This window comes from Oryzias latipes, chromosome 18 (assembly GCF_002234675.1).
Source record: "Oryzias latipes chromosome 18, ASM223467v1".
Taxonomy (NCBI): Eukaryota; Metazoa; Chordata; class Actinopteri; order Beloniformes; family Adrianichthyidae; genus Oryzias; species Oryzias latipes.
Window position 1 is genome coordinate 27140630 of NC_019876.2, and position 22636 is coordinate 27163265.

General features: G+C 41.5%; 1 protein-coding gene across 1 annotated transcript; it reads right to left on the reverse strand.

Annotated features, from left to right (window-relative positions):
* Positions 1-18239: 18239 nt before the first annotated feature.
* LOC110017076 lies at positions 18240-20427 on the reverse strand. Its single transcript, XM_020711618.1, has 5 exons — positions 20364-20427; positions 19724-20074; positions 19479-19598; positions 19075-19148; positions 18240-18996 (listed from the first exon to the last, which is right to left on the reverse strand). The coding sequence occupies exons 1-5, from the start codon at positions 20410-20412 to the stop codon at positions 18886-18888; spliced, it is 705 nt and encodes a 234-aa protein (XP_020567277.1). The 5' UTR covers positions 20413-20427; the 3' UTR covers positions 18240-18885.
* Positions 20428-22636: the final 2209 nt, after the last annotated feature.

Here is a 22636-nt window from a genome sequence, read left to right on the forward strand (position 1 = left end):
TGAGGAAACACAGTATTAATTTTCACTGTTATGCAGATGATATGCAGTTGTATTCATTTATTAATCCTGACCAGAATGACCATATAGAGAAACTGAATGCCTGCATCGGAGACATCAAGACCTGGATGACAATTAATTACCTCCTCCTGAACACAGAAAAAACAGAGGTCATTATGCTAGGTCCTAAAAACCTCAGAGATGCTCTGTCTGATCAGATAGTCTCCCTGGATTGTGTAAGTGTAGCCTTCAATTCCACAGTTAGAAACCTTGGGGTTTTATTTGACCAGGATTTATCATTCAAGGCTCACAAATCTCAGGCATGTAGAACTGCCTTTTTCACCTGCGGAATATAGCTAAGATCAGAGATAAAAGTGATACTGAAAAACACGTGTATGCATTTGTTACGTCGAGGCTGGATTACTGTAACTCTTTGTTAGTAGTGTGTCCTAAGAGTTCCTTAAGAAGTCTCCAGCTTGTTCAGAACGCAGCAGCTATATTGTTAGCAGGAACTAGCAGAAGAGATCACATCACTCCTGTGTTAGTTTCACTTCACTGGAACCCAGTTGATTCTAGAATCAAGTATAAAATCTTCCTGCTTACCTAAAAGGCCTTACATGGTATGGCCCCGTCCTATATTAAAGACCTCATAGTCCCTTACCATCCAAACAGAACACTTCGCTCGCAAAATGCAGGACTGCTTGTGGTTCCTAGAATTGGTAAAAGGACAGTTGGAGGTAGAGTGTTTAGCCACCAAGCCCTTGTTTTATGGAATAAACTCCCAGCTCATGTAAGAGAAGCCAACATAGTTTCTACATTCAAAGTTAGACTGAGAACATTCCTTTTTGGACAGGCTTATTGTCAGACTAGCTAGTAATCAGAGAATATTTAACTTACTGATATTTTTTTTAAATTAAACTTAATAACTATTAGTTGTTAGTAGGCTGCTAGAAATTTGAAGCTGGGGAAACTATGGTGCTCTGGGGTTCTGTCCTCTTTTCTCATCTACTTCTACCCTTCCTCTCTTTCTATTCTTGATCATTACCTATCATTTAGTTCTCCATGCCTCTGTTTGGTGCAGTGCCATTTATGTACTGTACCTCCTTCCCACTCCCTGAGGAAGGGGAAGGAGGTACCTGACCGTGGACCTCGTCCCTGACTTGCCTCTACTGCTGCTCGTACACCTGGCTTTGGATCCTGTCTCCGGCTCGTCTGATTCCGTTTTTTTAGGAGGGGGGTCTAAGGGCAGGGATGTTAACTTAGTTAGTCTGTTAAGTTAAAGTTTTAGTATCATGTTATTGAATTCTACGCATTTATGATCCTTTTTGATTGTATGTTTACCTTACAAGTACCGGTACGAAGCCCATTGAGACAACTGTTGTTGTGAATTTGGGCTATATAAATAAAATTGAATTGAATTGAATTGAATGGCTTTCCTGCTCTGAGCTCAAGTGGTGTTTTGTTTCTGTTTTCTATGCATGTTATAGTTTATCCGTAACAAATACCATGTTGGAGCACAAGGTGTCCATCAGTGCAAGTGGCAGTAGGACACACTTGGCAGGAAATTGATGATCGACTTGTTAGTCGTTTCAGGCAACCTTTAGCCGTGTGTGCTGGACACCCGGGTAAAGAGAGTTATATTTATTAAGAAATATAACATCATAAATGAAAACCAATATGGTTTAAGAGAAAACAGATCAACCTCACTGGCTATCATTAATACTGTGGAGTAAATCACAAATGCTCTGGACAATTATAAATATGCAGCTGGAATTTTCACTGACTTAAAATAGCATTTGACACTCTCAATCATGACATCCTACTTGTAAAACTGCAAATGTATGGGATAAGAGGAATAGCGCTAACTTGGTTCAAAAGCTATTTAACAGCAAGAAAACAGTTTGTCAAGATTGATGAATTTACATCAGAAACCAAAGAGATAAGTTGTGGTGTCCCACAAGGATCAATTCTGGGCCCCCTGCTATTCAATATTTACATTAATGACATATTCAATGTTTCAAAGCTTATGAAACTTGTATTATTTGCTGATGACACAAAGAGATTCTATTCTACAAACAATCATAGGGGACTTGTTAATGTGGTGAACACAGAGTTAAACAAAATAAAATCATGGATGGATTACAACAAATTATCTTTGAACTTAGATAAACGAAAGTGATGTTTATGGTAACTACAACGCCAATAAAGAGCTCTCAATTAAAATAAATAATGTCTTAATTGAAAGTATTGCAGAAAATTTTTCAAAATTTAGGGGTTTTCATCAATAACAAACTAAGTTTGAAGCCACACATCAGACGCATACAAACTAAAGTCTCAAAAAGTATTTAAATCGTAAATAAATCTAAACATGTATTAGAATACAACAGTAGATATGTATTGTACTGCTGCTCTCTTTTTACTTCAAAAATGAGCCGTCAAAAATGTACCTAAAGCCGGTTATCTTGATCATACAATTTATTTTATCAATCTAGACTTTTAAAACTGTGTGACCATATAGATTTTTACACTGTGCAACTTCTATACAGAAACCGTTACCATTCAATATCCATAAACAGTTCTTAGAAAATGAAGGAGGAACATCTAAGGGGATGTAGGAACTTCAAGATCAAATTGATAAGAACCACAAAGAAAAGTTTCTGTGTGTCGGTGTGTGGCACTAAACTATGGAACGGGTTCAGTAATGAGCTCAAACAATGTTCAAATATCCAAATATTCAAGAAAATGTTTAAAAAAACTCTGATTTCACTATATAAAGATAAGATGAGTTAAGGATCAACAGGTAAATAATTCCAAATACATGTGTGAACTTGATTGTGGTGAGATAATCAAAAGACTTTTATTTATACAATCAATGAGTATTACACTGTGAAATGTGCATTAGTGATTACTGAAATGTTTTAATTACAATCAAGGTATTGATTTTCTTTACTTGATCTGTAATATGTAGCAATAATTACTGGTTTAATGTGATCACGTATTCTAATGATAAACAATTAATATTACGGTTTACTGAAATTGTGAATCACTGTTTTCTGAAGATCATTACTAGGCACTGGATTTTGTTACTTGAAAGAATCTTGTCTGATCAGAACCAGATTTAAAACGCTGTAAAAGTATAGAATTGACAAACTCAGTAGGGTTGGGATTATATAAGCTTGCTTCTTCCCACTTCTTTTCGAGCAATAAATCAAGCTCTACTTATACTTTAGTTAATGATCACTGCATTTAATTAAGCAAATGTGATTTAACCCTTGTGCTACCCTAGGCACTTTAACATTGGGAGTTGGGTCATCTAGACCCACTAGACAGTGCGCTGAACCTTTTTTCTTCAATGATTTGTGATCTTCACTGGTGTCCATGGATTACATGAAATCTTTCCACCTTTATCCACCTTTGTCATGGTAGGGAAGAGGTTTTTAATCTCAGTGTGACTTTCCTGGTTAAATAAAGGTTAAATAAAATAAAATAAACAAAATATACAATTAAATATTTGGCCCTAGGGCAAAGCATTTAACTTAAAGTAAATATATTTATTCATAAATTGTATAAAAGCTACATGTAGGCCACTTTAGGCTTTAGAAAGCATTGTCATCTGGGCGCCGATGACCTCCCCAAGATGGCGTCGCGTTCGGCCACCATTGGCCAGGCTTCCCAAGCCGGCGTGTCACCTCTAGCGATATAAATCACTGATTCATGACTCATCACAACGATAAACGGTGCCTCTAGCTGAGGTCTTCCTGTTGTTTTGTTTGGTGTAGAGCTGCTCAACGAGGGTCTTGGTGCTCTGCTGCCAACTAGCAGTCGAAGGGTGAAGTGGAAAAAAAAAGTCAGACGCTGAAGGACGCTAATAAATTATGAAATAAATATCATCCTGACAGTATTTTAAATCGATACGAGTATCGCCAGATGAACTATCGCGGTATATCGCCAAATTAATTTTTTTCTAACACCCCTTGTCCTCACCGTCACGGTGAGGACACGCCCACATTCCTTATATGCTTATATCCAATTTATTTCAGTACGTTCAGTTCCAGCCATGGATGCATGCATTCTTTTTTCACAGTAATACTTGGAAAAATGTATGAGTAATAGCAGTGCGCCAAATTTGCGAACTAGCCATGTGCACACATGTGTGTGTGTGTGTGGGGGGGGGGGGGGTGAGGGGGGGTGTCGTTTACTCTGTTGAAAATTCTGTTTCACTGTGTCCTAGCTGTGTGAACATTTTGGTGACTTTTCGCGCATGTGATGGGTATCGAATTTTCACACAAAGGCGCAGAAATCGTTCCAATTGCGAAAACAATCTGGTCCTTGCGGTCAAGTGTATGTTGGATGGACCTTCATCCGCTGACTTGGCAGTGCTCACCTGCAGTTTTACAGCGTTTCTCTTTTTTTCCAGGCAATAAAATAAAAGTGAATTAAAGGATTTTCTTCAGTGTAAAACATCAAAAGGAGTTGATTTTTCAACATTATTACCAGAAAACTTTATAAAAAGGTACAAATGTAGTTTTTTTAAAGAGTAGAAAGATAAGCAACAGGGATAAAAAAATTGAATTATTTTGAAAGGACAACACAATAACAGGTGATGGAGGAAGTCAAAGCCCTCATTATAAAAAGGTGTTTTATGAAAATCTCTGAAGCACAAACCGATTCTGAAGTTCCTGTTAGAACACTGACAGAGCTTTTAATCAAGAACAAAACCACAGATCCACCAGAATATAGAACAACCAGGAAACACTGTTTGAAAATTATAACAGTAACAACCGTGATGTCCGAAACAGATCTAAAATCCAACAGCAGAACTCTGTGGTTCTGCAGAAACTGAAGAACTTTCTGGATCTGAATGAATCCCTGAGCTGAGTCTAGACCCACACCAGGAAAGGGTTTTTCTAAGATGTCTGTTCTCTTCACAGGAGCAGAGGCACAGACAGACGGTAAGTTCTGTTCACTTCATCCAAATCTAAGAAACAAACAGAAGCAGAATTTTTTAGACTCTGAAGGAACCTGGACCGAGTCCTCTCAGGACGGGAGCAAATGCATGGAAGCTATATGTAGATAAAGACATGCAGACAGCAACCTGCTGTGATCCGTTACCAAGCGTGAGCTCCTGCAGGTTCTCCTGTCTCCTGCAGTCTGTGGTAAAGCTCCCCTCAACACCAAGGTGGAGTCCAGGATCGTTGGTGCCCAGGCCGCTGCTGCAGGGTCGTGGCCCTGGCAGGTCAGAATGTGTATGAGAAGATTCTGTGAGAAGAATATGTATGAAGCAGCAGCTGTGAAGAAACGGGTGTTAAAGACGCACATTTGCACAAAAGCAGTCCCGTCGTCCACAGATAAGGTATGGAGGCACATGTGTTTGATCTAATAAAGCAGTTCTGCAGCGTTAAACGTGATTTCTAGGTGGGTGTTTACAGACAGGTCCATCCTTCAGTCAGTTTGCAGTTTTTAGGTTTTAATGACACCGTATGAAGAGTATACGCCCAACTCAAAAAAGTTATGCGGCTGCATCAGCAAAAAAGGAGTTTCTGCTTGGAGAAAAATAACGGACAAAGGAACAGACCAAAAGTTTGGACACACCTTCTCATTCAAAGAGTTTTCTTTATTTTCATGACTATGAGAATTGTAGAGATTCCCACTGAAGGCATCAAAACTGTGAAGTAATACATATGGAATTATATACATAACAAAAAAGTGGGAAAGAACTGAGAATATGTCATATTATAGGTTCTTCATAGTAGCCACCTTTTGCTTTTATTACTGCTTTGCACTCTTGGCATTCTCTTGATGAGCTTCCAGAGGTAGTCACCTGAAATGGTCTTCCGACAGTCTTGAAGGAGTTCCCAGAGATGGAGTTCCTTTTTGCCTTCACTCTGCGGTCCAGCTCACCCCAAACCATCTGGATTGGGTTCAGGTCTGGTGACTGTGGAGGCCAGGTCATCTGGCACAGCACCCCATCACTCTCCTTCTTGGAAAAAGGAGGTTCTGAAGCGCTCGTTGTCTGGCTCATCACCCAGGACCCCCCTGCCATGGGGCAAAAGCCCCAGACAGCTTAGCTCCTGGGATAACTCCAGCTCTAAAACCCCTGCACCACGTTAAGGTGGCGGTTCACGGAGGAGCATCTGTCCACCAGAGATAGTAAAATAAAAAGCTGCTATTATCAGTTCTGCATCCTGACTGCCTGCAGCTAAGGCTGCTAGTCTGCCTCTGCTGTCATGACCCTCTGCATTTACCCGGACTTGGGACCGGCACATGAAGACACCGTGTTGCGCCTCCCTGTGGTTGCATTAAATATTTTTGAGTTTTTTTCCCCATCATCATTATCTTATCTGTTATCTATACAAACTTCCATTTTTTATTTTTTTTCGCTCAGACAGAGCAAACTCTAAATGTGGCATCACCTAATCACTATCACTAAAAAACTAAGCTTCAACTTTTTTAGAAGCAGTTTTTAACCTTTTTTTGCCATCATAACCCTGTTATCTATTTAAACCTTGATCTCCTAAAAGTCAATCACAGTTTTTAAGCTGTTTTTCTTTTTATCATGCCTTATTTTCTACCAATGATAGAAAATAACCTATTATAGAGTACACTAACCCACCCCAATTCAGTTTTTCATCTAATTATGTTCCTACTAGTTATTTAATATAAAATAAAACTAATCCTACTAATTATTTTTTTCTTTTTTCTTCTTCTCTTCTTCTCTTCCTTCTCTAATCCTACCAATTAAAACTAATGTTTTACTCAGTCGAAGTCATTCTTGTTTTTATTCCGTTAGTCCTGGTATAACTCAGGTGACTTCCGACGAAAAAACAATGGAAAAACCTCCTGAAAGCATTAGGCCTCTGAGGTTTTGTGAGATGCTTTTTAAAGATGGACACAATCCTGTCGTTGACTTCATCAGAGTTGGAGTCAATCAACACCATCAAGAGTCCAGGCTTTTTCCACCTTTTTACCAGGTCTTTGTACACAAGCATGTGGATCTTTTTCTCAATCTTGCTCTGATCCACCTGGATGCTTTCATCTTTGACGTCATTCCAAATTCTTTCCACAAGATTTGCTACTGGAAAGGAAAACTTGTCAGAATGACTGCCAAACCCTGATTCTGAAACAACATGTGAAAGCAGCATTGAAACGGAATTTTTCAAAGTTGATTTCATCAAGTTGTGTTCCTCAAGTTGTGTCTCTGCATCCTCAAGTTGTGTCTCTGCATCTTTAAGTTGTGCCTCTTCATCCTCAAGTTGTGTCTCTGCATCCTCAAGTTGTGCCTCCTCATCCTCAAGTTGTGCCTCCTCATCCTCAAGTTGTGCCTCCTCATCCTCAAGTTGTGCCTGTGCCTCTTCTACTGGTCTCTCTATTTTTGCAGCACCTTTCTTTGTTTTCTTGGCACAGACTTGAACATTTTTGGGCAGAAATCTCACGTTGGGGATGCATGATGGTGCGTCAGAACTGTCTGATTGTTCCGTTGCATCTTCCATTTGTGTCTCTGCAGGGGGTGTCGGTCTTTGTTTAACACCTCTCTTCAGCTTTTTGGCACAAACTTTCAGATTTGCAGCACATGACTTGACTTTCAGATTCCCTGATTTGATGTGTTGAAGGAACGTTTTTGTTCTTTCGTCACTTGGTCCCAGAGTCAGAGCTCTATGTTGAGCCTTAATTACTGTGAGTACAGCCTTCACATAGGTGAAGATGGACTTCAACAGATTGGTCTCAACATCCTGCTCTGCTCCGTTGTCTCCTTCTTTTATGTGTCTGGCACATGCTTGGCGTCCTGCATCCACTGCTTCCAGAGACTCCTCCCTCAAATGTTCTGCAGTGACATTGACGTTTGACTCTTCTTGCTCCGCTGCATGTGACTTTAATGTGTCAGACCACGCCTTCAGCTTCTTAATGCACGCCTCCAGTTTTGCAGCTGCTGTTCTGGTTCTTGAAGTCTCAAGTCGTGCTGCTGCCTCCTGAAGACATTTTGTTGCTGTCTTCAGTTTCAATAGTGTTTCTGCAGCCACTACTTTGACTCTAGAGGCACCATTTTTCAGCCTTTGGGCAGACACTTTGACCTTCTCAGCATATGATTGTAGATTTTGAGTCAACAATTCAATGCTTTGAAGGATGGCCTTTGTTAGCTGATGTTGAGCCAGCAGTTGTGTTTCTGTGGTGCTCCTTTCTGCGCTTCTTTTCGTGCCAGCTTTAATTTTTGCAGCACATGCTTTTCCCAAGCTTTGGCTGGAAAAGCGTGGTTTCAGTTCTTTAGGTTGTTGTTCTGCCTCTAGCAGTTGAGTCTCTGTGTTTTCCACCTGAGTCTCAACATCCTCTTCGGCAGTTTGAACTTCTCCACGACTTCTCCTCAGCATTTTGGCAGCAGCAGTTTCCATTGTTGAAGCACATCTTTGTCCTGATCCTGGGGTGGGAACGGGAGATTTCACTTCTATAGTTTGTGGTTCTCCTTGTTCTTCCTCCAGTTCGGACTCTGATGTGCTTATTTCTAGACCTGGTTGGATCTTGCTGCCACTGAGTGGGAAGACAGGTCGCTGCAATGTAGATGTGAGTCTGTCGCGTCTTGTCAGTTGGCTTCTAGCGACAGAAGCTCTGATTTTTGCAGCGTAGGCCTTGTCTAACTTCACTCCTGTAGCTTGTGTCTCTGCGGCCTCTGACTGTGTTTCTGGAGCTTCTTTTCCAAAACGTCTTTCGTCTCTATTTTTCCGTTTTAGACTTGAAAGACGTTTTTTGAATCTTTCAGACGCTCCTGTGAATCTTTCTGATCCACGTCTCCGAGTGCGTGGTTTTTGCTCGGATGATGCTTCGCCCTCAGATGACTGCAGCAGGTGGAGTTTGTGGTAAAGCTTTTCGATGTTTTGCCTCACAGCACATTTAAGGGACCTGCGTGTTCCAGCCGTGGATGGAGTCCTACCAGCGAGCCTCTTTCTTTCTTCTCGGCTGCTTGTAGGACCAGCAGTGATGTTTGCATCTTCCTCGTCAGAGTCTCTTTGGGAGACTTCGTCGGTGATGCTCTTCATCACTCTGTCCACAATCTCAGGACTTAACTCCTCTTTAAGCCGGCCCAGTTTGCGTTCTGTGCGCCAGTCAGGAGGTCCAAAGATTGTCTGGTACACGTCCTCCGGGTTCAGCCTCGTCAATACGTAGATTCCCTCCTCAGAGAGGAATTCTGCCACAATCATGCTACCCTGATCCTCTTGGTCCTCCATTCTCTTGAATCCCAAATTAGCTTTGAAGGAAAAGTGGGGTCTTATAAGAGAACTTTGATGGCTTCATATTGTGTAGTCATATGATGTCATCACCTGTCGGCTGGACGTGTATGACGTTGTATGATGTTGTATGATGTCCTCCCGACAGGTGATGACATCATAACAAAGTCTGCCATAATTGGTGATGATGTCATCTATCATCATTATCTTAAGTTGAACTGCTGTGACATCATCCTTTGTTGATTTAATTCAGCGTGTCTTTTTTTTGTTTTTTTTTTTGTTTTTTGTTTTTTACTTGTTCTGTCCAACAAGTGATCAAACAGATGAAAGCCGAAGGCCCACCAGCATATCCCACCCATCCCATTCCTGGAGCCCTAAGTGCATGTGTGCACAATCAGTTGGGGTGGGAGCGGGAAGGAGTAGGCGGATGGGCACAACCTGGGGAAAAGCCCCCCCCCCCCACCACCACCACCACCGATTGGCCCCCCCAGCCAGCCGCAGACAGAGGCCGACCAGTTGCCAGAGCAAAGAGACGGTCAGCAAGGGAGGGGCTGCAGCCGAGGGGCAGGAGGTCCAGCACCACCACTCATTCCCCTGACATTCCTGAGCGACTAGCACACCGCCCCCTCCCAGATGAATAAATAAATAAGGTAAAATAAATTAAGCCCTTACCCCAAGAAACCAATAATTGAATAAAATTAAATGAAATTAATTAAACCCTTTCAGCGTATCTGTATTGTGAAATTAGTGTTCAAGTCAGAAACCATTTAAAATGATCAGCAGACACTCACCTTAACACAGGTGATGGTGTCTGTGTGCATCGTCACACTCAGATATTTGTGTCTGCATCAAATGTGTCAAATGATTGGTACTTACGGAAGATGGCGATACTCTAAAGCAGTGTTTTTCAACCAGTGTGCCGCGGCACACTAGTGTGCCGTGGGAGATGGTCAAGTGTGCCGTGGAAAATTGCCCTCATTAACTGATCTAAAAACATTTCCCATCTCCAGGATTTCAGCTCTGTGTTCATCCAAAAAGGCCCTGATAAAACACTGAGGAGTTAGGACTATGAAAGATCGTAAAATACTTTTTCTTTGCGTTTATTTTATTAAAGACATTTTGATAAGAATGACGTTACCACGATTCAGCTGCAGCTTCGGCTGTATTTTGGAAAAGTCCCGCCCCTTCAACTGTCTCCACCAATCATTCTTGAGGGGCTTAATCACATGTCATCAGTCTGACCAATCAGAAGTGCTTAAAGTCTTCACTTCCTTGTCCCGATTTAGCTCGTAAAGTCGCTCAGTTCTAACAAAAATACCAGCTAAAGCTCGTCTTTAGCGTTGTAGCTTTCCACAGAATCCGGTATCAGACCGTGGAGCAAGTGAACAAAACAATGAAGCTCCGAAAACCGATCTCCGGCCGTTTTATGCACTACATCTCCCATGATGCATTGGGTTGTGAGAGTGACAGGGCACAAGGAGATCTGTCGTTAAACGTCTTGAAACCAACGAACACACGTCAGACTATTTTTAAATCTTCTAACTTAACTTTTATTGAATCTTTTAGAGAAAAAAACAGCTGCAGTTTCGAGCTTTTTCTGCAACAATTATCTCAAAATGCATGTGAGATTGTGGAGGGGCTGTAGATCAATACAGACTATGAGTTTCTCCTTCTTTTTTTAAATTTTTGGATGCTGGTGTGCCGCGGGATTTTTTTTAAGGTTAAAGTGTGCCGTGGCTCAGAAAAGGTTAAAAAACACTGCTCTAAAGAGATATTTTTCTGCTTTTTATCTCAAATAGGGACATTTTTGATCACGAGATAACCAAATAAAGAAGAAATCAGACTCACACCCCTTACTCCACAAGATATACACTCCGACACACATACACCCACACACACACACTCACAAAAACATATACATTATACCAGGAAGGTGGGACCATCTGTCCCCTACCCCATCCCTGGAAAAATAGCGAAAGAATTGATTTCATTTTGCGGGAGGCGGAGGTGAGGCATTTTTTATGGGCGACATCACAGCCGCTGTCTCTGTCCAGTTCTGTACAGTCTACGTTTGTATGACAACAACCAGCACCAGTCAGGAGTGAGCTTGTTTGAAGTCCACACCCCTTCCGCTGAGAGCAGCTTGGGAGAGTCTGTCAATCAAACATCTGGAAGCATCTGGTTGGTCAGTTTATGACTTGAGTAAGTTGTGATAAAGAAAAAAACATAATGAAAAAAAATCTGAATGAACAAGTAGATGTTAAGAAAAAAGCATCAGAGCAAGAATGGTTATTCTGACCATTAGAGTGACTGAGTAAGAGTTGTCTTTGGGATCTTGGCTTCTTGGAGCCAGCAGGTACTTCCTGTTAAGGACGCCAGGGGGGAGGAGTCACTCATTCCAGTTCTCACGCACAGTCATTGCTACACCCTGCCTCTTCAGCCTACCTTCTCCGTCTCCACTTCTCCCCGTCAGTCTCTCTCATCATTTCTGTCTTGTTGTGACATTCTGTGCCTATAGATGTCGCCAACATCTCCCTGCAGCTTGTGTTCGTCTTCTTAGAAGTAAATTTGATTAAGGTTTTTCCTTTCTTCCTGGAAAAATCACATGCGTGTCCTGTGACTTCTGGTCTTTGGTGTCCCTCATTTCCCAGCTTGAGGACAGTTTTTCTCCTGAGCTGGTTGAGCTTCAGAAGACGATGCTCGCTGTGCGCTGGCTTTTTGCTCTTGTTTTTGCAGTTGGCTCCCACAAACTTTGTTGGGGTGGACCCCTCCATGCACAGTGCAAAGTAGAATGGTAAGGAGAATTTCTATCATGCAATTTGAGGTTTTATTTAAATGCATTTTATACTTTCCTCTGCTCAAGGTATCTTCAGATCTACAACATAAAAATTCAGAGGCAATGTTTCTCGTCTTCGCTGACTTTCTAACTGTAATCATTATATATTTGAGTGTTTTATACTTTTCACAGAAAGCATGTAAATAATGTGTGTATGAAATACAGTTTTACCCTTGTGCTATCCTAGGCACTTTACCATTGGGAGTTGGGTCATCTAGACCCACTAGACAGTGTACTGAACCTTTTTTCTTCAATGATTTGTGATCTTCACTGGTGTCCATGGATTACATGAAATCTTTCCACCTTTATCCACCTTTGTCATGGTAGGGAGAACACCTCAATGCAAGGGTGGGGTCATAGGATAGCACATGGGTTATAGACCCACTCTGATGAAGAAGGACATTTGATGATGGAGGACATTTGTAAAAAGAATTCAGCTTAAAGTTGCATTTTGGAGATTTTTTTATTCAATGTATTGTGCATCAGGAGCAGATGAAAACAAGCTGTGGGAAAGACCCACAAGCTCCGCCCCCATTCTGAAGCATCCACTTCAGACAAATGGATCCATGAACGTCTTTGTTTTCCTCATCTGAGCTGGAATCTGGCTCTAAACTGTACAGCTGGATAGATCTGAAATTGCTCGCTATTTTTGTTGCACTGCCAACGTTAGCTTGGAGTTACTGTATGAGTGTAAACAAAGGATGATGGGAGATGCGGGCAGGCTTACTCCGCAGCAATGGTCCCTTCCACAGCTTCCACAAAATTTCTAATGAACTACTGCTGCTCTGCAGAAACCATGTTCTAGAAAACAGCATCATCAAAAAATGGCATCGTCAGAATGAAAAGACCACTGGGAACAGTTTGAAAATCTTGCTTTGGATATTTATGTCATTTTTACTCAGATGAACTCATTGCAAAGGATAAAAACCCAATGATTGAAGTCCCTGTCACTAATTGTGGCATAAAGTGTCTACTAGATGAAGGTGTTGGATCTCTGAAGCCCCCCACCAAAGACCTGCAGGATCCACCACTGAGTCTTTCTGCTGCAGGTACTTTGGGATCCCGTGTCGAGCGGTGTACGAGTCGCTGGTGTCTCAGATTAAGAAGTGGAGAAGCATGTCTGGCTGCGTCACGGGGGGCCAGCGGTGTCTGTACAAGGTGCGTCTGGCTGTACCTGTGGATGGGTGGAGGTGGGGGGAAATCAAAGTTTCAGCTTGTCTGATTATGGAGCTCCGAGTTCTTGTTCCTGTAACATTTAAAACATGGATTCCTCAGCGAGTATTCATTTTTGGACCATCTCATATTAGACTGATCTAAAAAGGTCTGCGATCAACCTGACCTCCTCTTTCTGGATGCATCAGCTTTTGGTTGGGTGTAAACCTTAATGCTTTCCTGACACAGTCAGACTGTATCAGTTCTTGATGTAATAACTGGGAGTTCAGCACAGTAACACTGTCATCGGTCAATATTCAGTCCTGAAACACAACTTTAATGTTTTCAAGAAGCTCACTTTTAATACAGGACAAAGCTGCATCAGATCAGGGGTCTGCAACCTTTAACGCCAAACGAGTTTCTTATTGACTAAAATCCAACCAGAGTGGCAAATTTCACCGTTTAGGAAAATACACTTAATGTTTTTCTGACCATTAAACTGGTCATGCAGGAAATGCAGCTTTAAATATTTACGATAATTGAGTTAATATGATAAACACCTACAGTGACGAAGTCAGAAAAAATGTCCACTTCTTTTATTTTTGACAGCAGCACAACAGCTTCCTTTCAAAATAAAATTCTTCCTTCATCAAATTGTCCACAGATCTGCTGCAACAGTTTTACAAATTCAGATTTACAGTTTATTCATTTACAGAAGTAAAATAGCAGGAATGCCAAGTCAAGCATGACATTTTCTATCAATATGAATTTGGTGTTGAATATTTAGATCCATGCATCTAAATGCAATTCTATAACTTAGGAACCTTGCCTTTAAAAAGCAGCTAGACACGGTTGTGGAGCAGAAGATCAGAATATGAGCATCATGTGCGTCAATATGTGCCTTCTTTTCTGACATGTTAAAAATCTAAATATCCATGACAACTTCATTAAAAACCACAAACACATTTATGTCAATTCTATGCATTTTTCTTCATGAAGAAGAGCCAGATTGGAGGGATGAAAGAGTCACATGTGGATCAGGTTGCAGATACTTGGATTAGGGGAAACAAGGAAAGCCAAAAAATGGAAGCTGGGACTTAGTTTTTCTGATTGTTTTCAGTTTAAGAACCAGATTTAAATGTTTCCTTCAAGATTCTGTTAGCTGTAGAGTCTAATGAGGAAAAGTCTTTTGTAAGTTGGCACTGGATGTTTGCAGTTTTTAATTAAAACCCCTTTGATTCTTCTGCAGCTGCGATCTGCTTCTGTCCACTTCATATCAGCCAAGCACACGACCCCTGTGAAGGGGTCTGTGGACGACATCAACTTCCGGCTGGTCCCCTCCCTCTTCTTCTCCTTCTGTCACGTGTCGGTATGTTCTTAAGCTTTCACGTTTTTTTCCTGACGTTGTGGTGAGATCTAACGAGCTAGCAGACGAGCAGCAGGTCAAAGCTCTGCTCTGCTCCATCCTGATCATCCACTGTCAGACAAAGAGATCTATGAACGTCTTCCTTTTCCTCGTCTGAACTGAAATCTGGATCTAAACTGTACGGCTGGATAGCTCCAGTATTGCTCCCGTTTTAACTCTAAGCTAATGCTAGCTTGGGGTTGTGAGGGTTTGTAAGCTAGCGGGAGAGTTCGTAACCAAAGGGATGATGGGATATCAATTTAGGGTCATCAACAGTACTGTCCACAACCAACCCAGAGACAAATTTATGATATATTCCTACTTTAGAAAATATATCTTAAAAAAAACGACACAAGCTTTTTGATTCAGCATCATCATAGCCATAAGACCACTGGGAACGCTGTTATAATAGACCAAAACATAGCAATCAAGACCATCTTTATAAAAAAATAGGTTGTTTATTTACACCAAAGTGATAAATAACAAACAACAGTAACATAAAGAGATCTGCGGCCATGGTTATCGACCGGAGAAAGGTAGTTTTCCATCTCTCGATGGGTGGAGTGTCCCTGCCCCAGGTGCAGGAATTTAAATATCTGGGGGTCTTGTTCACGAGTGAGGGAAGACCGAAGCGTGAGATTAACAGGCGGATCGGAGCGGCGTCCGTAGTTATGCGGTCGCTGTATCGGTCCGTTGTGGTGAAGAGAGAGCTGAGCCGAAAAGCAAAGCTCTCAATTTACCGGTCGACCTTCGTTCCAATACTCACCTATGGTCATGAGCTATTGGTCATGACTGAAAGAACGAGGTCCTGAATACAAGCGGCTGAAATGAGGTTCCTCCTTAGGGTGGCGGGGCGCTCCCTTAGAGATAGACGCTCGGTAACCCGCGGAGAGCTCGGAGTAGAACCGCTTCTCCTCCACATCGAAAAGAGCCAGTTGAGGTGGCTCGGGCATCTAGTCCGGATGCCTCCTGGACGCCTCCGTGGAGAGGTGTTCCGGGCATGTCCCATCGAGCGGAGGCCCCGGGGAAGACCCAGGACAAGCTGGAGAGACTACGTCTCTCGGCTGGCCTTGGAACGCCTCGGGGTCCTCCCAGAAGAGCTGGAGGAAGTGGCTGGGGCAAAGGAAGTCTGGGCATCTCTGCTAAGTCTGCTGCCCCCGCGACCCGGTACCGGATAAGCGGAGGAAGATGGATGGAGTAACATGAAGAGGTGAAGCAAAAAGCTTCAGCGTGAACTCTTGGCCAAAATGACAAACAAAACCCACCGATCTAAATCCAAAAGGCCTCTTACTTGTAATGAAAGAAAAGAGAGAGAAAACAATGACAAACAATAACCTCTTAGACTAACATAAACTCCCAGCTCTCCAAGCTCAGCTTGTTAACAGCGGGACTCATTTCCTCTTCTGGAATTTTAAAGAGAAGTAAGCATGTGCAAATGATTTATTCCGACCGAAATTGTGGCCCATGTAGACTTTTGTTATAATCGGAAAAGGTATTTCTGGGCCACTGTACACGGTTGAATTTCAAATCCGATCTTTGATCCAAACAAGATAATTTGCACATGTAACCGCGGCTAATTTTCTGTATCGAGGATTCTAGGCCAAATAGGAGTTTCTGCGACGTCAGAAAGAGTGCAAAAGGCTTTGAATTCTAATCTTTAACCTTTTGTTTACCCCCCAAGGCGATGTCTGTTTCTGAGAGCTGGTACGCCGTCAGAGACCATGGCACCAACTACTGCAACCTCTACAACCTGATAGAAGGTAGGACGGCTCAACAAAGTGACCAGAAGCGCCGATTCTGAATAATAATTCAGCCAGAAATGTTCAGCAAGTCCAAGTAAACCAGTTCAACTCAGTCAAGCCAAAAACGATCTGATTTGAAAGCAGACGGATTAGCAGGAGTTTATGCTCATTTGAAGAAGCACGAAGAAACGTTGACAATTGTAGACACAGTTGACCATAGGAACCTAGTGCAGCAGATGAAAGAAGCTTCAAGATTAGTTCTCTTTGAAATCAGATGTTCAGCAGGACCTTCAGCTCAGAACAGGTGGAAACCAGTCGAACCCAGGTACAGCCATCTGCTGTCCAGAGCAGTCTAGCCAGAAGTGTCTTCACGTAGGAAAGCGGAAAATGTTGATTTGAATCAGATTTCTCTTTTTTTCGTTCTTTTTTTTGTCAATTAATAGGACTAAATGACATTTTTATCATTGAAATCATTCTTTGTATCATGGTAGCAGACTTTCAGAACATCAGGCAGTGCTCTGTTTCTCAAAGACATTCATTCATACTTTTTTTCTGACGTTCTTCAAACAGGAAGTGGACTTACTGAGTCCAGAGGTTACAGAGAGGTCACCAGTGAGTTCTTCTGCACCCAGCGCTCATCAGCTAACTGCACCATCTACTGATGGAGTTCGGATCTTCAATAATCACAGACGGAACACGGCTGGTAGAGGAGGACGGAAGGCTGCTGCAGAGTTTTCTTTGATAACAACAGCATGTGGGTAGTGCAAAAACCCGCAAACCTGTTTGATCCAGCTCTACACATGACTTCATATGAGTGAATAAACACTATTGTGACTCTGAACAGTTTATTTGTTTGTTTGGTTTGTGCAGATTTTCATTGTTTTCAGGAAGGCTGGGTTGATAAAAATTGATTCATCGATCTGAATCCATCCGAGCTTGATAAATCAAACGATCAATAAAAGTAGCTACTGATCTTTTAAGCCTTTCCTTTTCTGGTGACCTAACGCTAGCTTAATGCTAACTTATTGTAACGACCCAGGTGGTGCGTCACTAGCAGCGGGTAAAATGAGAGCATAGCTGTCAATCAACTGAAGTATCAATTAACTGGCCATGCTACAGTCTCATAAGGGAAGAAGCAGTAGGAAAACCTGTCTGTGAATACTTTTTCCGACATCAAGGGCATTTATTTGGAGGACACACAACGTTGAATATCGCACATGGTTTATCACCCTCTCCCCTTCCCACACTCATGGTGCAACGAAAAGAAACAAACATAACAGGAAGAACTAACCAAGAGTGGAACAACAAAACCGCCACATGAAAATAAATGCAGGCAAAAAGAAACACCCATGCTCAGCCCTATTTTGACCATGGGATCCTGTCCCACAATCCCCTGCTGCAAGCAGACCCAACATGCGTATTGCCGCCACTACAGTATAATGGAATTTCCCATAGGACGGCTAATGCTAACGTTCAGTCGATCTAAACATACATTGCTGACTAAATGAACAGTTTTATTTACTCACAGGAATACTTTTTACAAACGCTTTCAAGGAAACTTTTTTTAAATAACCATTTGTGGTCTAAAGAACCGTTTTTGGCTCAAATCTTCTGAAAAAAATGCAATGCTATAGCGCGAGCTCCACCTGGTGGCTAAACTGAAACACCCTCCAGGAGAGGCAGAACTTAATGATCTGCACATTTTTGTTGGAGTCTCTCATTTTTATGATGTTACAGCGTGTAGACTGTACCAGATTAATATGAACACATTTTTAAAACACATGTTGAATTTTGTTGTATCTCTATACAAATATGTCCAAATGTGTAAACCATTCAGCAGGCCTATTTGTATTTTAAAATAATGAGATATGAATTAAAAAAAAACTTCTAATATTAAAAAGTTCATTCTATCGTGAAGAAAGCCTGCAGTACAGAATCAGAAGTAAAGTTGATAATTTGACAGCAGAAGACTGAATACCAACTTTGGAGTCATCATGGACTATCTACAGAATATGGACCTTTCATTTACCATCATAAACATATCTGTATCTTGGTTCCTACTAGTTTTGACCAAAAATTAATAAATTATATCAATATTAATCAACTGGGGGGATCATGGCATTTTTAATGCAATAATAATCTTCACTGATCTAAATCATGAAGCATCACACTTTGTCACAAGCACTCTATTGGATACTTGACCTGCTGGCATTATTTACAAGTGTATGTTGACATATTCACTCACTGGTTATTCAAATTATTTGCCTTTTGGAGTCACAATGGACGGATTAGAGAGCTGCAGGTGGCTCAAGGGCCTCTGGTTGATTGTAATTCAGAAGTTGATCTAAAATATTTCTGCAACTTTTTTATCATTTCTTTCCTCTTCCTGCCACAGGCTGAAAAAACCTCCCGCTCTTCTCCCAGGTTCACTTTAGTCATGTGTGATGCTAAAGCTCTTACTTTGAAACCAACTGCAGCTGGTTTTGTAGTCTCACAGAAATGCAAATATCAGACAAATTTGTCACATTTACTAAGATGCTAAAGGTTCCGGATTGTTTCTCGTTGAGATGATGAGACTGCAGCAGATCTTGATCCACTTCCTTTGGTCTCATCTCTGTTATAGCAGATCAGTGAAATTAACTGAGACTCCTGAGGAAAACAGAGCTTTATCAGTCATTCTAGTGGTCATGACAAGAAGGAGGAGAGAGGACACAACACCCAACTCACCCGCTGAGAACGGCCTCTCCGGGGCTGCACGCCGCCGCCTGCACTTCCGGTGTAGATGACTGTGGTTGTGAGAGCTGCAAACAAACGCAGCAATACAGACGGAAGTGGAGTTTACAGCGTCAAATCTACATGTTTTTTCTCCTCTCAGCTTGAATTCCTTAATCGATCAGCAAAAGTGTAAAGCCACGTTCATACATGTATGAAGTATGTGAATCCTGGATTATTTTAGTCTTACAGTTTTATGAATTTCTTTTACTAATTACCGGTAAGTAATAAATAATTCATGAAAGCTGCCAGCATCTTTCATGTTTCAGCCACATCGGTGTAAATTTGCTGCAGTTAGATGTTGGGTTTCACAGAAGTCCATCACTCCATCCAAACAGCAAACACAGACAAATCCTCACCGTGGTTTCTTGGTTCGTGAAGGAAGAGGAAGAAGGAGATGGAGATGAAGAACAGAAGCAACACCACAGGAAGGCTGATGGTCTGCAGGATGTTGGAGGGTCTGCTGGGTGGAGCTGGATCTTCTCAAAAGAGAAAACAAATATTTTTCCCCTCATCCCAGTGACATAAGACTGTGATGAACGAAAAGATCAAATGTTTCACTGCACTAAAATGATTCAGACTTAGTATTATAATTTTCTCACACCTGTTGTTGTGACAGTTTGGTTCTCTCTGGTTCTCACGGTGATGATTGTGCCGTTTCCCCTGACTTTTGTTAATTCAGGTATCTCAATGAAAATTTCACAGTCGTATCTGCCTGAATCCTGTTTTTTGATGCTGTCAAAGTTCCAGAATGAACATTTTTCCATCTCATCTTTTTGAGTTTCTTGATGCGGATTTGTCAAAAATGAATCATTTTTGAGTGTTGTTTGATTTTTGAACCAGGTCACTCTCACTCTGCTCCCCCCTGTCCAGCAGCAGCTGATGTCCACAGCTTCTCCTTCAAAGACATCAAAGTCTGCAGTTTGTCTGACATTTACTGTGTTCAACTTAACACCTGTAAGGAGACATAGAGGAGGTGAAAAAGATCAGTTACCTCAATTTACACACGAAAAAAAAAACAACCTAAAACACCAGCTGCAACAGAAAAAAACAACTTTGTTTTTAACCCCCAAAAAATAAAATAGACATGCAGCCAGAATTGAACATTCTTAGAAGGAAGTCAGCTGTACCTAAAGATTCTGACATGTGCGCCTCATTTACTAAACACAATTATAACCAACAAAACAAAGACGCTGAATGTAAACGAAGTCCCAAAGTGATAAATGTGAAAAAAAACGACTTACTCCAAGTTGAGAGCACATAAAGATACAGGCTGATGAGACACAGCTTCATCTTGCCGTGCTGATGCCGCTCTGATGGCGGACACTCGTCTCACCAACTCCTCTGCTTCCCTTTCGCCCACATGCCCCCTCTAAAGGAGGAGCAGAATTACCTCTGCACACGGTTCTAATCCGGCACACAGTTGCTGAATGTCTTCACAAATGAGGGCTAGTCGTGGCGTTCCACAGGGTTCTGTACCTGGATCCTTCTACCTTTCACATGTTTTTCATTTTTTTCACAAAAGTCTCTTCTGGTCATCTCCCACTGTCTTGTGATTCTGAATGCAACACAACAGGCTTCAAGTGTTTTTTTTAAGCCTTTTGGGGGGCCATGGCGCTGAGGCAGAGTGGTCAACCAGGAGTGTCACAGCAACTACCCAATTTCATAGGGGCATGCGGCCACATTAACCCCCCCCCTCCCACACACACATACAAACACACAGACATAAATGCACATAATAGAACATCCCATGCACCCCTCCTATCTAAACACCCCACAACACCTTTATTGTTTAAATGTATAAATCTAGTTACTTCTTATCTGATCTTGGACATGACCCAGCAGAACACTTTTGAGCCATCTTCAACCATTATTGCCTTAACGAGTCACCAGTTTTGTGTGTTGAAAGCCATTCAGAAGAATCTTCTGAGTAATGCCTTTGCCCCAGCCCCCTCCTCTGTAGCTCTCTGTTCTTCTCCCTCTTCATCATCAGCTGATCGTCTCTCTTTCTTTCTACCATCATCATCGTATCTGAACCTCTCTCCTCATTCTTCTCTGTTGGGACGGACTTGTCATGTCTGCCTGCACTTGTTTTCCCAGAAGGCCACAGTGAACAGGTGGTCAGCAGAAGTTTAAACCAGAATAAGCATCAAGGTTTTTGTGACTTCAATAGTTTAATTATTCCTACTTTAAGTAATTTCTGCTCTTTTCTATCAGATGCGTCACCAACTTCATGTCTGTCTCCTTCACCTCCTGCCTGTGTTCTTCTCCACTAAATCATTCGGCCAAGCAACAATCATTTCATGTTTTAAATGAATTAAACATCTGCACATTTTCTAAAATAAAGAATACTATTTAATATGACTGACTTGGAATGAACTGGCTTTGCCCTGAGCGTCCACCATCAGACCAGCCTGTTTCTTTCCTCCTCCTGTCCTGATTCTTTTTCTCTTCTCGTCTTTCTCTCCATCCTCACAGCTGTTTGTTATAAACTTTATGTTAGGAAGATTTTCAAAGAATACAGTAACTAAACTATATGATAAAATATACTTTTTTTATTGTAAATTGCATTTCCCAGGATCCAGCAGCCCTGTGACCCAGAAAGGGAAAAACGGTGTAGAAGATGAATAAAGGAAATTATATTTGTGTTGGATATCCGTTAGTGGTGGAATAGAATCGATTTTTTATTGTTTTCAAACATCTCCAAATGTTCAACTAAACTCCAAAGTGTTGTTCAGCCAAAATGATATTGAAAGCAAAAGGCTGTAAACTAAATAGTCACTCAAAGAAAATAATTAAACCATCACACATAATTCTCCCTACTTCTTCAAATAGTAGCAGCTTTTAATCATCATTTAGTGCTGTTACAGTCATAGCATAATAACTTATAAAGTTATTTATGTCTTTCTGAAACAAAACCAGCACGAACAAGCTCCTTTTTTTCACGATTAGTGATGTTGTAAATCTGCTCAGTACAGCTGCAAGACACTTGAGACCATTTTACTGGTTGCTTTAACTTTAACCTGAATGTTTTCAAGCCTGTTTTTATCACTGCTAGCGTACCTGCTGTCTCTCAACCATTTAGAGATTTTCTTCATTCCCTCTACATCTCTTGTATTCTCTGTTTTAAGAATTCGATTGTTTTTTTTCTTTGCCTTTCCATCTTTAGTGCACAGTCATCAGATGACTACACGATTCAAATAAGAATAATCTGGCACGTTCTCGCAGTGCGCTCTCTGTACAAAACCTGAGTGAAGGAGGAGCGGCTGAGGCACCCAATCAGTTATGTTGTGTGTCTGTTACTGATCTTATCATATATATTTGTGCACAAACCGCTGTGTATTTAGAAAATACGAACTAGAAATAACTTTTCCCAAATGCGGTTTGGCGCCCTCTGTGGTCCGGCGCCCCTATGGACGCATATGCTGCAAACCCACTTTTTGGAGTAAGCCCTGGCTGCAGGGTAGTTGACTTTTTGCGCCCCTGTGTCACAGCTTTGGTGTGCATTGAAGTGTCA